This window comes from Leuresthes tenuis, unplaced genomic scaffold, assembly GCF_036924035.1.
Source record: "Leuresthes tenuis unplaced genomic scaffold, fLeuTen1.0.hap1 SCAF_19, whole genome shotgun sequence".
NCBI lineage: Eukaryota > Metazoa > Chordata > Actinopteri > Atheriniformes > Atherinopsidae > Leuresthes > Leuresthes tenuis.
In genome coordinates, this window is record NW_027325373.1 from 29,799,137 (window position 1) to 29,812,565 (window position 13,429).

The window sequence follows — 13,429 nt, forward strand, 5'->3', positions numbered from 1 at the left end:
CTGCAGTTCCCCGCCCCTGTTTTAATTACACCTTAGACATTACTACTTATCAAACACACTCACACACACACATTAGGTCTTGGGGGGTGGTTACACTGAGTGGCATCTGGTGGGCGGGGCTCTTTGGGTATGTAGGCTGCCCAGAGGGCTGCGCTCCCAGTTCTACAAGTTTGGCTGCCCCTCAATTTTAATTGCTCACTATTAGAAAATATTGAAGAGCCAGAAGGGTAAGGGGAGGGATCTTCTTCTCACACCCCTGCTTCCTGGTTGCTGCTCGGGGCGGGAGGGGCCAAGAGGATTAATTAATTGTTCTGCTGGTTCGGGGTCTGTGGTGGCTGGGGGGCTGCTGGCCCCCTGGTGTGCCCGCTGCACTACACCCCAGCGAAGTCGAAGGAGGGAGGACGTGTGGATGTATGGGACGTGTAAGTGTGTGTGGTGATGATTGGGCCTGGATCTGGGACTTGCTGTCGCCTGGCCTGCCTGGGATTCTCCCGATGGGGGGGCGGCGTTGCCTCTCCCTGCTGCTCGCGACTTCACCCACCTGTGGGCATGTCTTGACTCCCAGGGCACTTGGCCAGGGGCGCTGGGGCAGGTGCTGACCCACTGCGTGGCTGTCTGGGGCGCTTGGCCCTCCTGGGTATTGGGTGGGGCCTCTGCCGGGGGGTTTGGGGGCGCTCGGGCTCCTGGGGCCCGGGTCCAGTGCACGGCCCGTGTCTGGGCGGCTGGGGCCTGGCGGGGTCGGTGGGCTGTTGCCCCTGGCTCCCGGGGGGCCTCTGCCCTATGCTTATGGGGGCTCTGTCCGGGGGCTTCCTCTGCAGTCTTCTGGGTGGATGCGTGGTTGTCCCTGCGGTGGGCTTCGTGGGTTCTGTGCTCCGTGGGGGCTGCTGGTGGCCTGGGTCTTGTGGCCCTCTCTGCCTGCTTCTGATTGCTTGGGGGGGCTGTGGATTGTGGCTCTGTACACTTATACACTCATAACTAAGCACAGTTATCATGTAGGTCCTGTGCCATGGGTGTTGCATGTTCTCACACACACACACACACACACACATTTATTAGCCCAGTAGCATGCTTGCTAAGCAGTTGATGTATTATCATGTCGTCTCAGGTCATCTATATCCACAGCTGTGTTGTATGCGATTGCCGCTTCTTGTGCTTGTTTTTGTTTGTTTGTGTGTTTGTTTTTTCTCTGCTTGTCTGCTTTCAGGTGCTCCTGGTGGCGCTAAGGCTGGATTCCCCTCAGAGGCCATGGATTGTTGTCTGTTTTGTTTTTTACAGGTGTAGCAGCTGGTTGTCTGGTTTTTTGTTTCTATTTTTGTTCTGTTTCCTCTTCTTTCCTCTTCTTCTTTCCCTGTCCCCCGGTCCGGTTCAGTTCTATTACATGTCATATATTGTCAACAGAAATAAATAAATGGGCATCAAGGGGAGCTTTACATTTATAAAACTTCCCTTGGCAAAGCAAATCTGTTTGGCATCAAAGGTATTCAGACTACAATTCTGCTGCCATAATGCTGAACAGGACAAGGGGAAAAAAAAAAAGAAAAAAAAAAGAATATAATAGCTAGGGAACCTGTCTGTGAATAGTAACTTTAGTAGTAGTAACGACATTATAGTACTGCCTATGCCCAGAGCCGGCCCTGCTCAGTACAATGGTCAATGTGCAAGTTAACCATGACGTGAGCACAAAGCTATAACAATTTCTATCGGCTTCAGGCGCATTGGACGCATTGCAGTTTTCTTCCTCAACAGTAGGCGGTAGTACTGATACAATGGCGCCGCGACAAAACAGGATTAGCTTGAGAAGAAGTTGTACAAGAAGACAAAATGCATAAAAAAAATCCCACTTCACCAAAAGTCTCCACAGTCTCAATTTATTTAACTTTTACGCTAGTTCATCACTGTAAGTGGCTTCGTCAAGCCAATAGTGTCCAGCTCGCGCAAAAACACGGGACGTGCACGACAGTTCGAAACGCCAACTATTGAGACAATTTTTGGACCTGGAACGGCCATAGGCAAATACACGTATATATATCTGTCCTTGACACACATACATTATATATACATATATATACATATACATACATAAACCAAAATTTAAGTCTTTGTTATTTCATCACTGGATGACAAACATTCAAATTCAAAGGCTGAGGCGATTAGACGCCATGAAGCCACGAGTAGAAGCCTGGTGGGGTTTGTAATAATATTTGATAGATGTCAAGCGGCGTAAAATATATTGTAGTAAACATTATATTAGGAAAGTGAAGTTGGCGAATTTTGACCCTTTGGCTGCCCGTAGTGTGAATGACAAGCCCCCCCCCCCCCCCCCCCCCCCCCCCCGAAGCTGGAATGTTAAATAAATAAAATTAAGTCCAGCCACAGAAACTGAATAGGATTCAGCATTATCTCAAATTTCTGACCTGTATGATGAGCACAATTGAATGATAATAGTTAAAGGATGTGGGGAGTCGCAGCTAATTTCGGAGACCACATACATGGCAACAATGTGTATTAGCTGCTAATGTAGCATTTCGGCTTTGTTTACCTCTGAGGGGTTAGAGGAAGAGGTAGTTCACGAAGGCGCATGCGGCTTATGTGAGCATGCGCGTATCACCAGAGACTCAGTAAGTTTCTGATAGGAGAATACGGCGAGATAATAGTTATCAATGCTACTTTTGTGTCGTTAGTTTAAGGTAAATTGCGACAGTGAATTGCGTCTACTACATGGCGTTTGTATCTGCATGTTCTTGTGAAGAGTAAAAATGTTTTCAGCCAACATCGAAACAAAAAGAATAGATATCCCCTCCAGCGTATTGGATGATCTTTGCAGGTAAGGGTATGGTTTACTAGCCTTTACTATGTGCTGCCTTTGGCTACCTGCGGCTTTATGTGGCCACAAAAGCTGGCTTGAACGAGTTGGAGTGCGGCTGTCAGAGTCGACGGCTACCGGGTAGCGCATCGCTTTGATTCGAGCTCCTAATTTTCTGACTACAATTCTATGAGTGGCCTAAACGGAGACTACATGTTAAGAAAACCTGGTGTAGTACTCATACATTTATTTTAACTGCTTTATCTAAGCTGCGTAACTCATTCGGGAAGTCCAAATCATCCATATAACACAAAGGCATCTCTGGAGTTAAAAAAATTCTAGAAATGTTGTGCTTTTTTATAATATTCAACATTATTTGTGGTACAGCAATAATTAGCATGGATTATTTATGTGCACTTTAAAGGAAACTATACATTCTGGCACACAACTTTCAACTGTCCATTAATTGTCCATGGACCATATGCCTCTTTCTGTTTTTTTTTGTGATTGGATGGAGATCCAATTTTTTTGGAAATCAGTTTTCAGTAGAGGAAAACTTGTTGATGAGATGTTGAGAACTTAATGGGTAGTTTGGTTATTCAGATTTCACAGTTTAGTACCAAATCTATTCCACAACAGAAATACTTTGATTAGGCCAGAACTATTTGAATTATTTTCAGAAATTGTGTAACTATTTATAATTTCATTCTTCTCTACAAAGTCGAGATAACCACAGAAGATAACTGATCTGAGGATATAAAAAGCTGTCATTCGTCATGAGTACCAATAAAGCCTCCAGACGTTTGTTGTGTTGTTAGAGGTGAATGTCAGGTGGTGCCGCCCATGGACACCAGTTGCAGTGCCCAACTTGTGCTGTCTGCAGCAACGTCGGTCTTTAATGTGATATGATATGGTAATGTTCTCTGGACCTGGCAAAGGTCAGAGAAGAATTCTAACCAGCATGCATTGCTTCAGGAACATCATACATAATTTCAAGTCAGTGCTACACGGGGCTGCTTAAAGTTGAACTCAATTCAATTCAATTCAGTTTTATTTATATAGTGCCAAATTAGCTAAGGAAACCAACAGATTGCACCGAAACTTGTCTTCAGTCCAATCTCCCGTCCTGAGCGTGCCTGTGGCGACTGTGGAAAGGAACGACCCCCTTTTAACAGGAAGAAACCTCTTGCAGAACCAGACTCAGGAAGGGTGGCCATCCGCCTCGACCAGCTGGGGTTCGAGAAGACAGAAAAGAGGGAAAAGAGGGGGGAAAAACACCATAACGCCATTCAAAGGATACCTGCTGGAACAGGGGAACACAAGTTAATAACCACAATAATATCACATGTACATAAAATCATTTGAGAAATTAAACAGGGGGAAAAAGAGAGCAAAGTGAGGAAAGGTGTGACAGATGAGGGCCCCCAGCAGTCTAAGCCTAAGCAGCTTAACTATGGGATGTTTCAGGATCACCTGAGCCATCCCTAACTATAAGCTTTATCAAAAAGGAAAAGTTTTAAGCCTAATCTTAAAAGTGGAAAGGGTGTCTGCTTCCATTGCTTGCATTTACTGGCAGCTTATTCCACAAGAGAGGGGCCTGATAACTGAAGGCTCTACCTCCCATTCTACTTTTAGAAACTCTGGGAAGAACAAGTAAACCTGCAGTTTGGGAGCGAAGTGCTCTGTTGGGAAAATACCTTACAATGAGATCTTTAAGATATGATGGAGCTCGGTCATTAAGAGGTTTATATGTGAGGAGAAGAATCTTAAATTCTATTCTGAATTTAACAGGGAGCCAATGAAGAGAAGCTAAAACTGGAGAAACATGATCTCTGCTGTTAGTTCTCATCAGAACTCTGGCTGCAGCATTTTGGATCAGCTGGAGGCTTTTCAGAGAATATGTGGGACAGCCCAATAATAAGGAATTACAGTAGTCCAATCTTGAAGTAACAAATGCATGAACTAGTTTCTCTGCATCACCCTGAGACAGGATGTTCCTGATTTTAGCAATATTACGAAGGTGAAAGAAGGCAGTCCTAGAAACCAGTTTTATATGTGCGTCAAATGATAAATTCTGGTCAAAAATAACTCCAAGGTTCCTCACTGTAGAACTAGAAGCCAAGGAAATACCATCTAGAGTAACTATATAACTAGACAATTTCTCCCTGAAGCGCTCAGGTCCAAAGAGAACAACTTCAGTTTTGTCTGAATTTAAAAGCAGACAATTCTGAGTCATCCAGGTCTTTATGTCTTTAAGACAGGCTTGTAGTCTGACCAACCTGTTGGTTTCATCTGGTTTCATAGATAAGTACAGCTGAGTATCATCAGCATAACAATGGAAATTTATGCCATGCTGTCTGATAATGTTATCTAATGGAAGCATGTATAAAGTAAAAAGAATTGGTCCAAGCACAGAACCCTGAGGAACTCCATGACATACTCCAATATGTGAGGAAGATTCTTCATTTACAAGAACAAACTTGAATCTTATCAGATAAATATGACTTAAACCAGCTTAGTGCAGTTCCTTTAATCCCAATAACATGTTCAAGTCTCTGTAACAGAATGCTGTTATCGAACGTATCAAATGCAGCACTGAGATCCAACAACAAGTACAGACACAAGTCTGCTATCAGAGGCTAAGAGAATGCTCTCGCAAAGGCTAATATCATGACAGAGATTCTTCGAGAGGATAGATCTAATATTCAGCAGACCACATTTAATAGTTGTTTTTTTTTTTTAACGTGCCCATTGTTGTTGACTTGGTACTGTGTTCAGGTGCAGCCAGCTGTTGATGTTGGTTGTCAAATTGTGTTTCTAGATTTCTTAGGAAAACGCCACAAAAAATATTTAGCTACAAGATGCACAATAGTTCATAAAAGATTAATGGTTGAAAATAGTAGTTTTCACCATCTTCAAAGTAAAAATAGAAAATTAAACTCAAATTGTCTCAAAAGTTCCGGATACGTCGGCTGCATAAGTTTTACTATATATAAAGCTCAGAAGAATTATAGACACCAAAGGCTTCTTTATGTTTCCATGGAGATGTTCTTCTGCATCATCCTCTCACAGAGAGGCCACTCTGAATGAAGTGGTCCCAGTCGAGTTCCTGTGTAGAAATCCCTCCGGTAGCTCTCCTGTAGCCGCAAGTAGCCACATAACAGCAGCTATGAGCTAACAGAGCTATAGCACACGTTCATTCATTCATTCTTCTTAAAGTATCGGTGAAATAAAGACAGATAATGCCTTATTTAGAGGCTGCATCGTCTAAGCCCCGTTCACTCAGTTATATGGATCGTGAGTTATCGAAATAGCTTCTGAAGGACACCGACTTTCGCCAAACTGTTCTCGGTGAGTAGATAAACGTATTTTATGCCAGAAATTTTTTATTTTTTTAGATTAGATTCAACTTTATTGTCATTGCAGAAAGTACAGGTACTGAGACAACGAAATGCAGTTACCATCCAACCAGAAGTGCAAATCAGCAGTAAAAGTTGTTAAAGTGCAGAGTATGTGCGTATGTAAAGTGAATTCAGTGAATGAAGTGAATAAATGCAATACAGTACTAACAGTTCAGTGCGAGGTTCAGTGGCTGAAGGGGGGGCAGAAGGGAGGGGCAGGGTGGCAAAGGGGGGTTTGGGTGGTAGTCCGCAGTGTGTGTGTGTGTGTGTGTGTGAACACTGTTGTTAAGCCACGTTTCCGTTAGAATGTGTTCGCCAGACAGTTCTGAGTGAATAGACTTGAAACAAGCAGGCAGATAACGACTATTTCGCTAAATCTGGAGAGACGTTGAGCCTCGCGATGTGCATGCGCCGCCATCTTGGTCACCACTAAATAAGGTCTAAGTTTAAGAATACCAGAGTTCCCCTTTAAAAAGTCAGTCAGCCAGGCTACATGACCAGGATCGATTCTATGGGAGTCCCTTAATCTTTCTGCTAAAATATGCGGCTGAATGCAGTTAAAAGCAGATGAAAAATCAATTAATAAAAGACCAGCAAAGGTCCTCCCTCAAGGTTACCATCAGGACCAGGACTTTTCCTCTCCTTAACTCCACTAAAGAGCTTGACAATGATGCTCTTCTCGACAACAACACTGCTTTGAGAAGAGACAGTGTTTCTAAAGGCTGACAGTTTATCAGTAAAATTACAGCTATTAAAACGGTTAAAACAAAAGTTCAGTTCATTAGAATGTACCAGGTCAGACCTTCCTTTTAGGGAGACATGCTATTTTTTAGGTTGCGTCCCCATCATGGATTTTACCCCCTCCCATGCAGGGCGAGAGCTGCCTGCACTTAGCATGCTCTCAACCTGGTCCTTGTACCTACCTTTAGCTCCTTTTTGAGCAGTTTTTGAAGTTCCCTCTGTTTTTCAATGTCCCCCTGTAGGAAGCAAATGCTTCTTTGATTAATTATACTTTTGACACTTTATGTCACAAATGGCTTGTGGTTGTGGTAAACTAAAATTTCCTTCAGTGGAATAATAGAAGACTCACAAAAAGACACGTAAGAAGAGACAACATCAGTTAGTTCGTCAAGAGCCACACAGACCTCTTTAAACAGGTCCCAGTCTGAGTAATGGAAACAGTCCTGGAGACAGACAATTGATTCCTCTGACCAAACCGGAACCAAGTGTCTCTCCGGCTTATTCCTCTTCAGGACAGATTTGTATGACGGAACTAAATGAACCACACTGTAGTCTGACATTCCCAGTGAAGCTCTGTTAAAGGACTTATATGCGCCCTTCACGGATCCGAAAACAGAGATCAAGACACTTTGCATGACAAGTGGGACACTTCACAGACTGATGGAAGTTGCAGAAGGACTTTGCAGGTCTGCAGTGACTGAAGTCACCTAATAGAAAGTGTGGTGCGTCCAGCGCTGTCCCCTGGAGCCGCTGCACCGTTTTTAGCATAGCCTGGCTGTGTTAGCATTAGCCTTCGGGTGAATATAAATCGGAGTAAAAAATAATTGGGGGAATTCCCTGGGTAAATAAAAGGGTCACAATGATACAGACAGTAATCCAACATCTTTGGTGCACAGTGTCTCCCTAACAACCACTGTTTTACACCAGTACTTGTTGACATAAAGACACACCCCCCCCCCCTGCCAAGAGACTTGCTGGTCACTGCGGAGTCTCTATCAAGGCGATAGGGAGCTCCAAAGCCATTTATCACCAAATCTGACTGGGGGTCCTGCTCTTTAAGCCAGGTCTTCGTCAAGGCCAAAAGACAGGCATCCCTATACTCAGCCAGGAACTTCACGTGTCCCTGAAGTTCATTCATTTTATTGAAATGAAGCCGGGGAAGCCAGAGTCGGTGGTTCGACTCTGGCTTCCCCAGGTTACATGTCGAAGCGTCCTTGGGCAAGACACTGAACCCCACGTTGCCTCCCAGTGTATCATTGGGGGGAATGACTGTGTGTATGAATGATTAGAAAAGCACGTAGTTATGTATCCAGCGTGCTGTATGAGTGTGTGTGAGTGCGGTGAATGCGGCATGTAGTGAAGCGCTTTGAGTGGTCAGTTAGACTAGAAAAGTGCTATACAAGTACAAGTCCATTTACCATTTAACATTCGCCAGGATGACAGTTGGCAGGGGTATCCGACAGTGGCCCTGCCGCTTCAGCCTCTGGCGCAGTCCAACACATTGGCCCCGCTTTCTCGTACGCCTCGATCCGGACGGCCAGCTTCAGTCACCCATGGAGAGATCCGACCGGTAGATCTCCATAGAGATCACAAAGCAAGAGTAGGAAGCCACGGCTGTACTGGATAGATTTCCCAAAAGGTGGCACAAAAAGCATAAAAAGGAAAAGGGTGCCAACCAAACTAGAGTGAGTCCCTACTGCCATTATTTATCACAAGCTAAAAAAGTAACATAAAATTGAACAGCACTAAAAGTTTTTTAAAAAACCGCCTCACTATCACGTCTCACTCTCTCCATTGCAAAGTAGATGTTTGTCCACTTTGACTCCTGTCTTTTCTCTAGCAGAGCAAAGCTAAAGGACCAACACTAACACTCAGTGCGGTTACATGCGGGCAATCAGATCGGATTAATGGCTAAATTATAATAGGATTGAGTTATTCCGCTCATGTAACAAGCTTAATCCGACAAGAAATTAAATCAGATTTGGTTACTTGCGATCGAATTAAGACCCCGGGATAACTCGATCCGATTGCCCACTTGCGTTCTGCGCATGCACGAGAGTTTTTCCCCCGATCGTCACCCGAAAGTTGAAGGAGACGATATTACTGTTGTTGTCGCCGCTGTCGGAAAGAAACGAGCAACGCGATGGAGAATGTGCCGTTGTGCATCGCGTTTGTGTCATAACCAGCTCATCACAGATGTAGAGGGACGTTGCTTCATCTTGCTCTTCGTTAGCCATCTTTCTCGAATGCCTTAGTTTTGTTGTTGTTGTTGTTTTGTTGTTGTGGTGAAGACGTCAACCGGAAGTGACTCTATTAGCGATAGTTGAAATGGGTACAGCGCCACTTATCTACTGTGGTATTGCATGCTTTGTGCCAGTGATTCGATTCATTCACCACTATATATCCGAAGATAATTACCCTCAGATAAGGAGCATAACCCAACTGTAGCTATAATCCAGTTAATCTCATCATGTAAACTCACTGACTATGTAGACATTTGTTTGGAACCCCAGTGTATACAAAAGTATTTTTTGGCTCTAAGCTTTTTGGAGGACTGCATGTCCAACCAACACATCTGGATACCTCTGTGCAAGTATAAACAGCCCCTTATCATTTACAGCTTTTGTTTTACACACTTAAGAGCGATAAAGAGCACCCCAAACTGCAGCCTCCTGTGCTGAAAAAGCAAGCCCTATTTGTTTTACTCCTAGATCTCTTACCTAAACATTTCCTAGAAGGTTTGGGAAAGTAGGGTATCATCCCTGAGTAGTGGTTCTTCTTTTCTGAACATATTGCATCTGTCTCTGTCATATCTCTTTGCATTTTACGACATGAGAAAAATCAGGCCGTTTCTATCTTAGTACACCACCCAGCTGATAGCAAAGAAAAAAATATTCACTTGGATATCTGCTATATGTTGTTGTGGCAGCTTCCCTATCAATTACAGGGATGTTATTTGTCAGACATTGAAAACTGGGAAATTAAAAGATTGCCTCTGGCCAACTATTTGAGGACACCTGCGCAACTGAGGATCAATCACATTTGACCTTAGTCAAATGTGATTGAACTACTATTGTCTGTTTTGTAGTAGAGTATGAAGAATAACTGGTGACAAATTAAGAGGCATAATATGTTTTTAATGAAAGAGGCCCAAGGCTAACTTTTTTCCACCTGCACCACTGGTGCTGTTAACTAAGACTAGCAGCACCCCCAAAAAGGAGTACCACTTAAATCAACTAATGCTTTCATATTATTGTATCTTTACTGCATTTCTGAAAAACTATTTGGTTATGAACTGAGAATTTACAAACTTCTGTCTCAGTTTAAGGGAAATTGTAAAGTAGTACTTTACAAGAAACAAAAAAAATTAAGGTGAAAAGTTTGTTAAATTAATTAAACAAATTAGTTAAACAAATACAGTACATTCCCCAATGTTGATCCCTTCCTTTCAAATTTTCCAAGTTAGTTTTTCTGTTGGTTAAACTGTTCATATCCAAAACATTTATGAGTGAAGATGTTAAGATGTGTTGACTAGCATGTTTCTCATTAGATCGCTGATACTGATTTTTAATATTGATTAGTTATTTTTCATCACCCAAAAGTGGAGTAATGGATGTAAGGTTTATTAATGTAAGAATAAGTATGAACCTTTCTTTGATTCATGTTAGCAACAGTAAAGTACCAGTGCAGACCTCAAACTCAACAGTAGATACAAGCAACATACTGCAAGTGCACAAGACTAGGGCCACAATACAAGGAGCCTAGAACAAGAAGCAGCAGACATTTAATATGTGACTGATCTTTGTGTGTATCTCTAGCCGGTTCATCCTTCACATCCCCAGCGAGGAGCGGGACAATGCTATCCGGGTGTGCTTCCAGATTGAGCTGGCCCACTGGTTCTACCTGGACTTCTGCATGCAAAACACTCCAGGAGCACCTCACTGTGGAATACGAGACTTCGCCAAAGCAGATATCCTTGCACATGGCAAATCACTTTTGACTGACCTTATTTTAAAGTTAATGTTTTGATATTTTGACATTGATATTTGCTGTACTTTACACTAAATTTGGTTGGTTCGTACTTGTAGACATCTTGGTAGATGCTAATTTTCTTGACAGCTGCAAACTATTTCATCATTGTCCATTTCTGTTGCCTCATGGTGAGGATGTTCAGAAAGTACTCGAGCAATGGAAGGAGTACAAGATGGGTGTACCTACTTATGGAGCAATTATTCTAGATGAATCCCAAGAGAATGTGAGTTGGTGTTGCATGCTCATATACTAAAGCAGTTTCTGACATATATACAGACGCACAAAAGAGAAAATACATAATCTTTTCAATTCTATGTCAGAAAAGAACATGCCAAGAGATATCCAGAGATAGCCAGAAAAAAAAGAAATTGGTTGTTAAGCTTCTGTGTGGCTGATGGCTCACATGGAGAGTGTAGCTGCAGTGCTTCATCTTTACGTTAATGTTTATGCATGTAGCAGATGCTTTTATCCAAAGTGACTTACAAATGAGGATATAACATTACAGCTAACAATAAGCTACATAGAAGGAAACCACTAGTTAGGCTCTGTCAGAGGTGACAGAGTAGAGATAGAGTGCATGCATAGAGGGAAGTACAGAAAGAGAAAGTGGGGAAGTACAGGGTAAGTGTTAGGGTGGGAGATGCTCTCTGAAGAGCTGGGTCTTCAACAGTTTCTTGAAGATAGACAGGGACGCCACTGTCCTTGTAGCACTTGGTAGGTCATTCCACCATCATGGAACGACACATGAAAATAGTCTGGATTGGTGTAGGCGCTGCTCGAAGACAATCCTTTGACGATCTGAGTGACCGAGTCATGATATTAGCCTTTGCGAGAGCATTCAAGTAGATGGGAGTCGTTCCATTAAGCACTTTCTAGGCTAACACCAGTGACTTGAATTTGATGCGGGCGGGTAAGGGCAGCCAGTGGAGCTCAAAGAACAGAGGGGTGACGTGTGTTCTTTTAGGCTGATCGAAGACCAGACACGCCGCCGCGTTCTGGACCATCTGGAGAGGTTTCAATGTACAGGCTGGGAGACCAGTTAGGAGAGCGTTGCAGTAGTCAAGGCGGGAGATGACCATGGCCTGCACCAGGAGTTGGGTGGCGTGTTGGGTTAGGTATGGTCTGATCTTTCTCATGTTTAACAATGCGAAGTGGCAGAATCGAGCAACAAAGGCAAGATGATCTTTAAAGGTCAGCTGGTCATCAATCATGACACCCAAGTTTCTAGCAACCTTTGATGGAGCAACAGATAGGGATTCGGTTTGGATGCAGATGCTGTGATGTATGGTTGGTTTCGCTGGGAAGACGAGCAGTTCAGTTTTAGAGAGGTTGGAGGTGATGGACTTTCATCCATGTCGATATGTCAGAGAGACAGTCTGAGATTCATGCTGAGACCGTGTGGTCGTCAGTTGGGAATGACAGATAGAGCTGGGTATCGTCAGCTTATCCGTGGTATGAGAAGCCATCTGACTGGATGATCCTCCAGTGAAGTGGTGTATATGGCAAAGAGAAGAGTGCTACATGTAAAGATCTTATTTATGTACAGTTGCAACACTAGACACAATGACACAATACAATCATATTTATTCATATTTATGAAGCCCATCTGAATCTAGCAGAAATGGAGAAAGGAGGAGGGGTTAAGTGTAAAGAGTGCAGAGAGCCTCTACAGCACCTACTGTGGGCTCCCACTGCGACATGCTGCGTCTCCAGTGTGATGGTGGAGGACAAACACTGTGCTGGTGTCAGATGACAAACTAATTAATAATATGTAAATTTAATGAGTTACAGGGGATGAAAAATACACATAGTAACATTAGAAGTTCATTAAAAAAAAATATTTTTTTCTTTTTTCAAATCTAAATGATGCTGCATAGTGTCAGTTGCTTTTGTTAAAGGGGTTCTTTCTCTGAAGAGATGGATCTGTGTGCTTTCGAAAATTGTGCATCTTGACATGCCTTGATATGTCTACATCACACAAACACATAACGCTGTCTAGTTTCACTAAATACAGAAGAGTGAAACAAGGTGATTGCTTGCCTGGGAGTGTCCAGGTGTCACTGTGTGAATGGTGTGTTTTACCAATAAATCAGATTTGTCAGAGCAGTGTAGTTGTTGCATTTACAAAAAATCCCCCCCAAAACATAGAATAAAAGCCAATCAAGGTGAAAAGAAGGTGTAACGCCTTTTTCACATAACTGTATATTAGATTCATACGCTACTATTTTGCGGCAGCTCAAGAATAACAAACAGTATACTGACCTTATGTCTGTTGCACTGCAGTCTTCTGTTGCTGTACTGCTGCTGTTAATTTATTGGCACAACTTAAAAAGATAAAAAAAAAACTATGCATTAGATCTAAGACTAATTATAGAAATTCCGGACTACAGGGTGTACCTGAATATAAGCCGCACCCTGTAATTCTAAAAAGAAAATCCATTTTGTACTTATA

At 42.9% G+C, this 13,429-nt stretch overlaps 1 protein-coding gene across 1 annotated transcript in view; it reads left to right on the top strand.

The window, feature by feature from the left end:
• Positions 1 to 2,596: 2,596 nt before the first annotated feature.
• Positions 2,597 to 13,429, top strand: part of dcp2 (decapping mRNA 2) — a 40,243-nt gene continuing 29,410 nt past the window's right edge. The window contains exons 1-3 of the mRNA XM_072371890.1: positions 2,597 to 2,824; positions 10,764 to 10,915; positions 11,073 to 11,200. Coding sequence (XP_072227991.1) covers positions 2,757 to 2,824; positions 10,764 to 10,915; positions 11,073 to 11,200 — 348 coding nt within the window. The 5' untranslated portion in view covers positions 2,597 to 2,756. The remainder of the gene's footprint in view (positions 2,825 to 10,763; positions 10,916 to 11,072; positions 11,201 to 13,429) is intronic.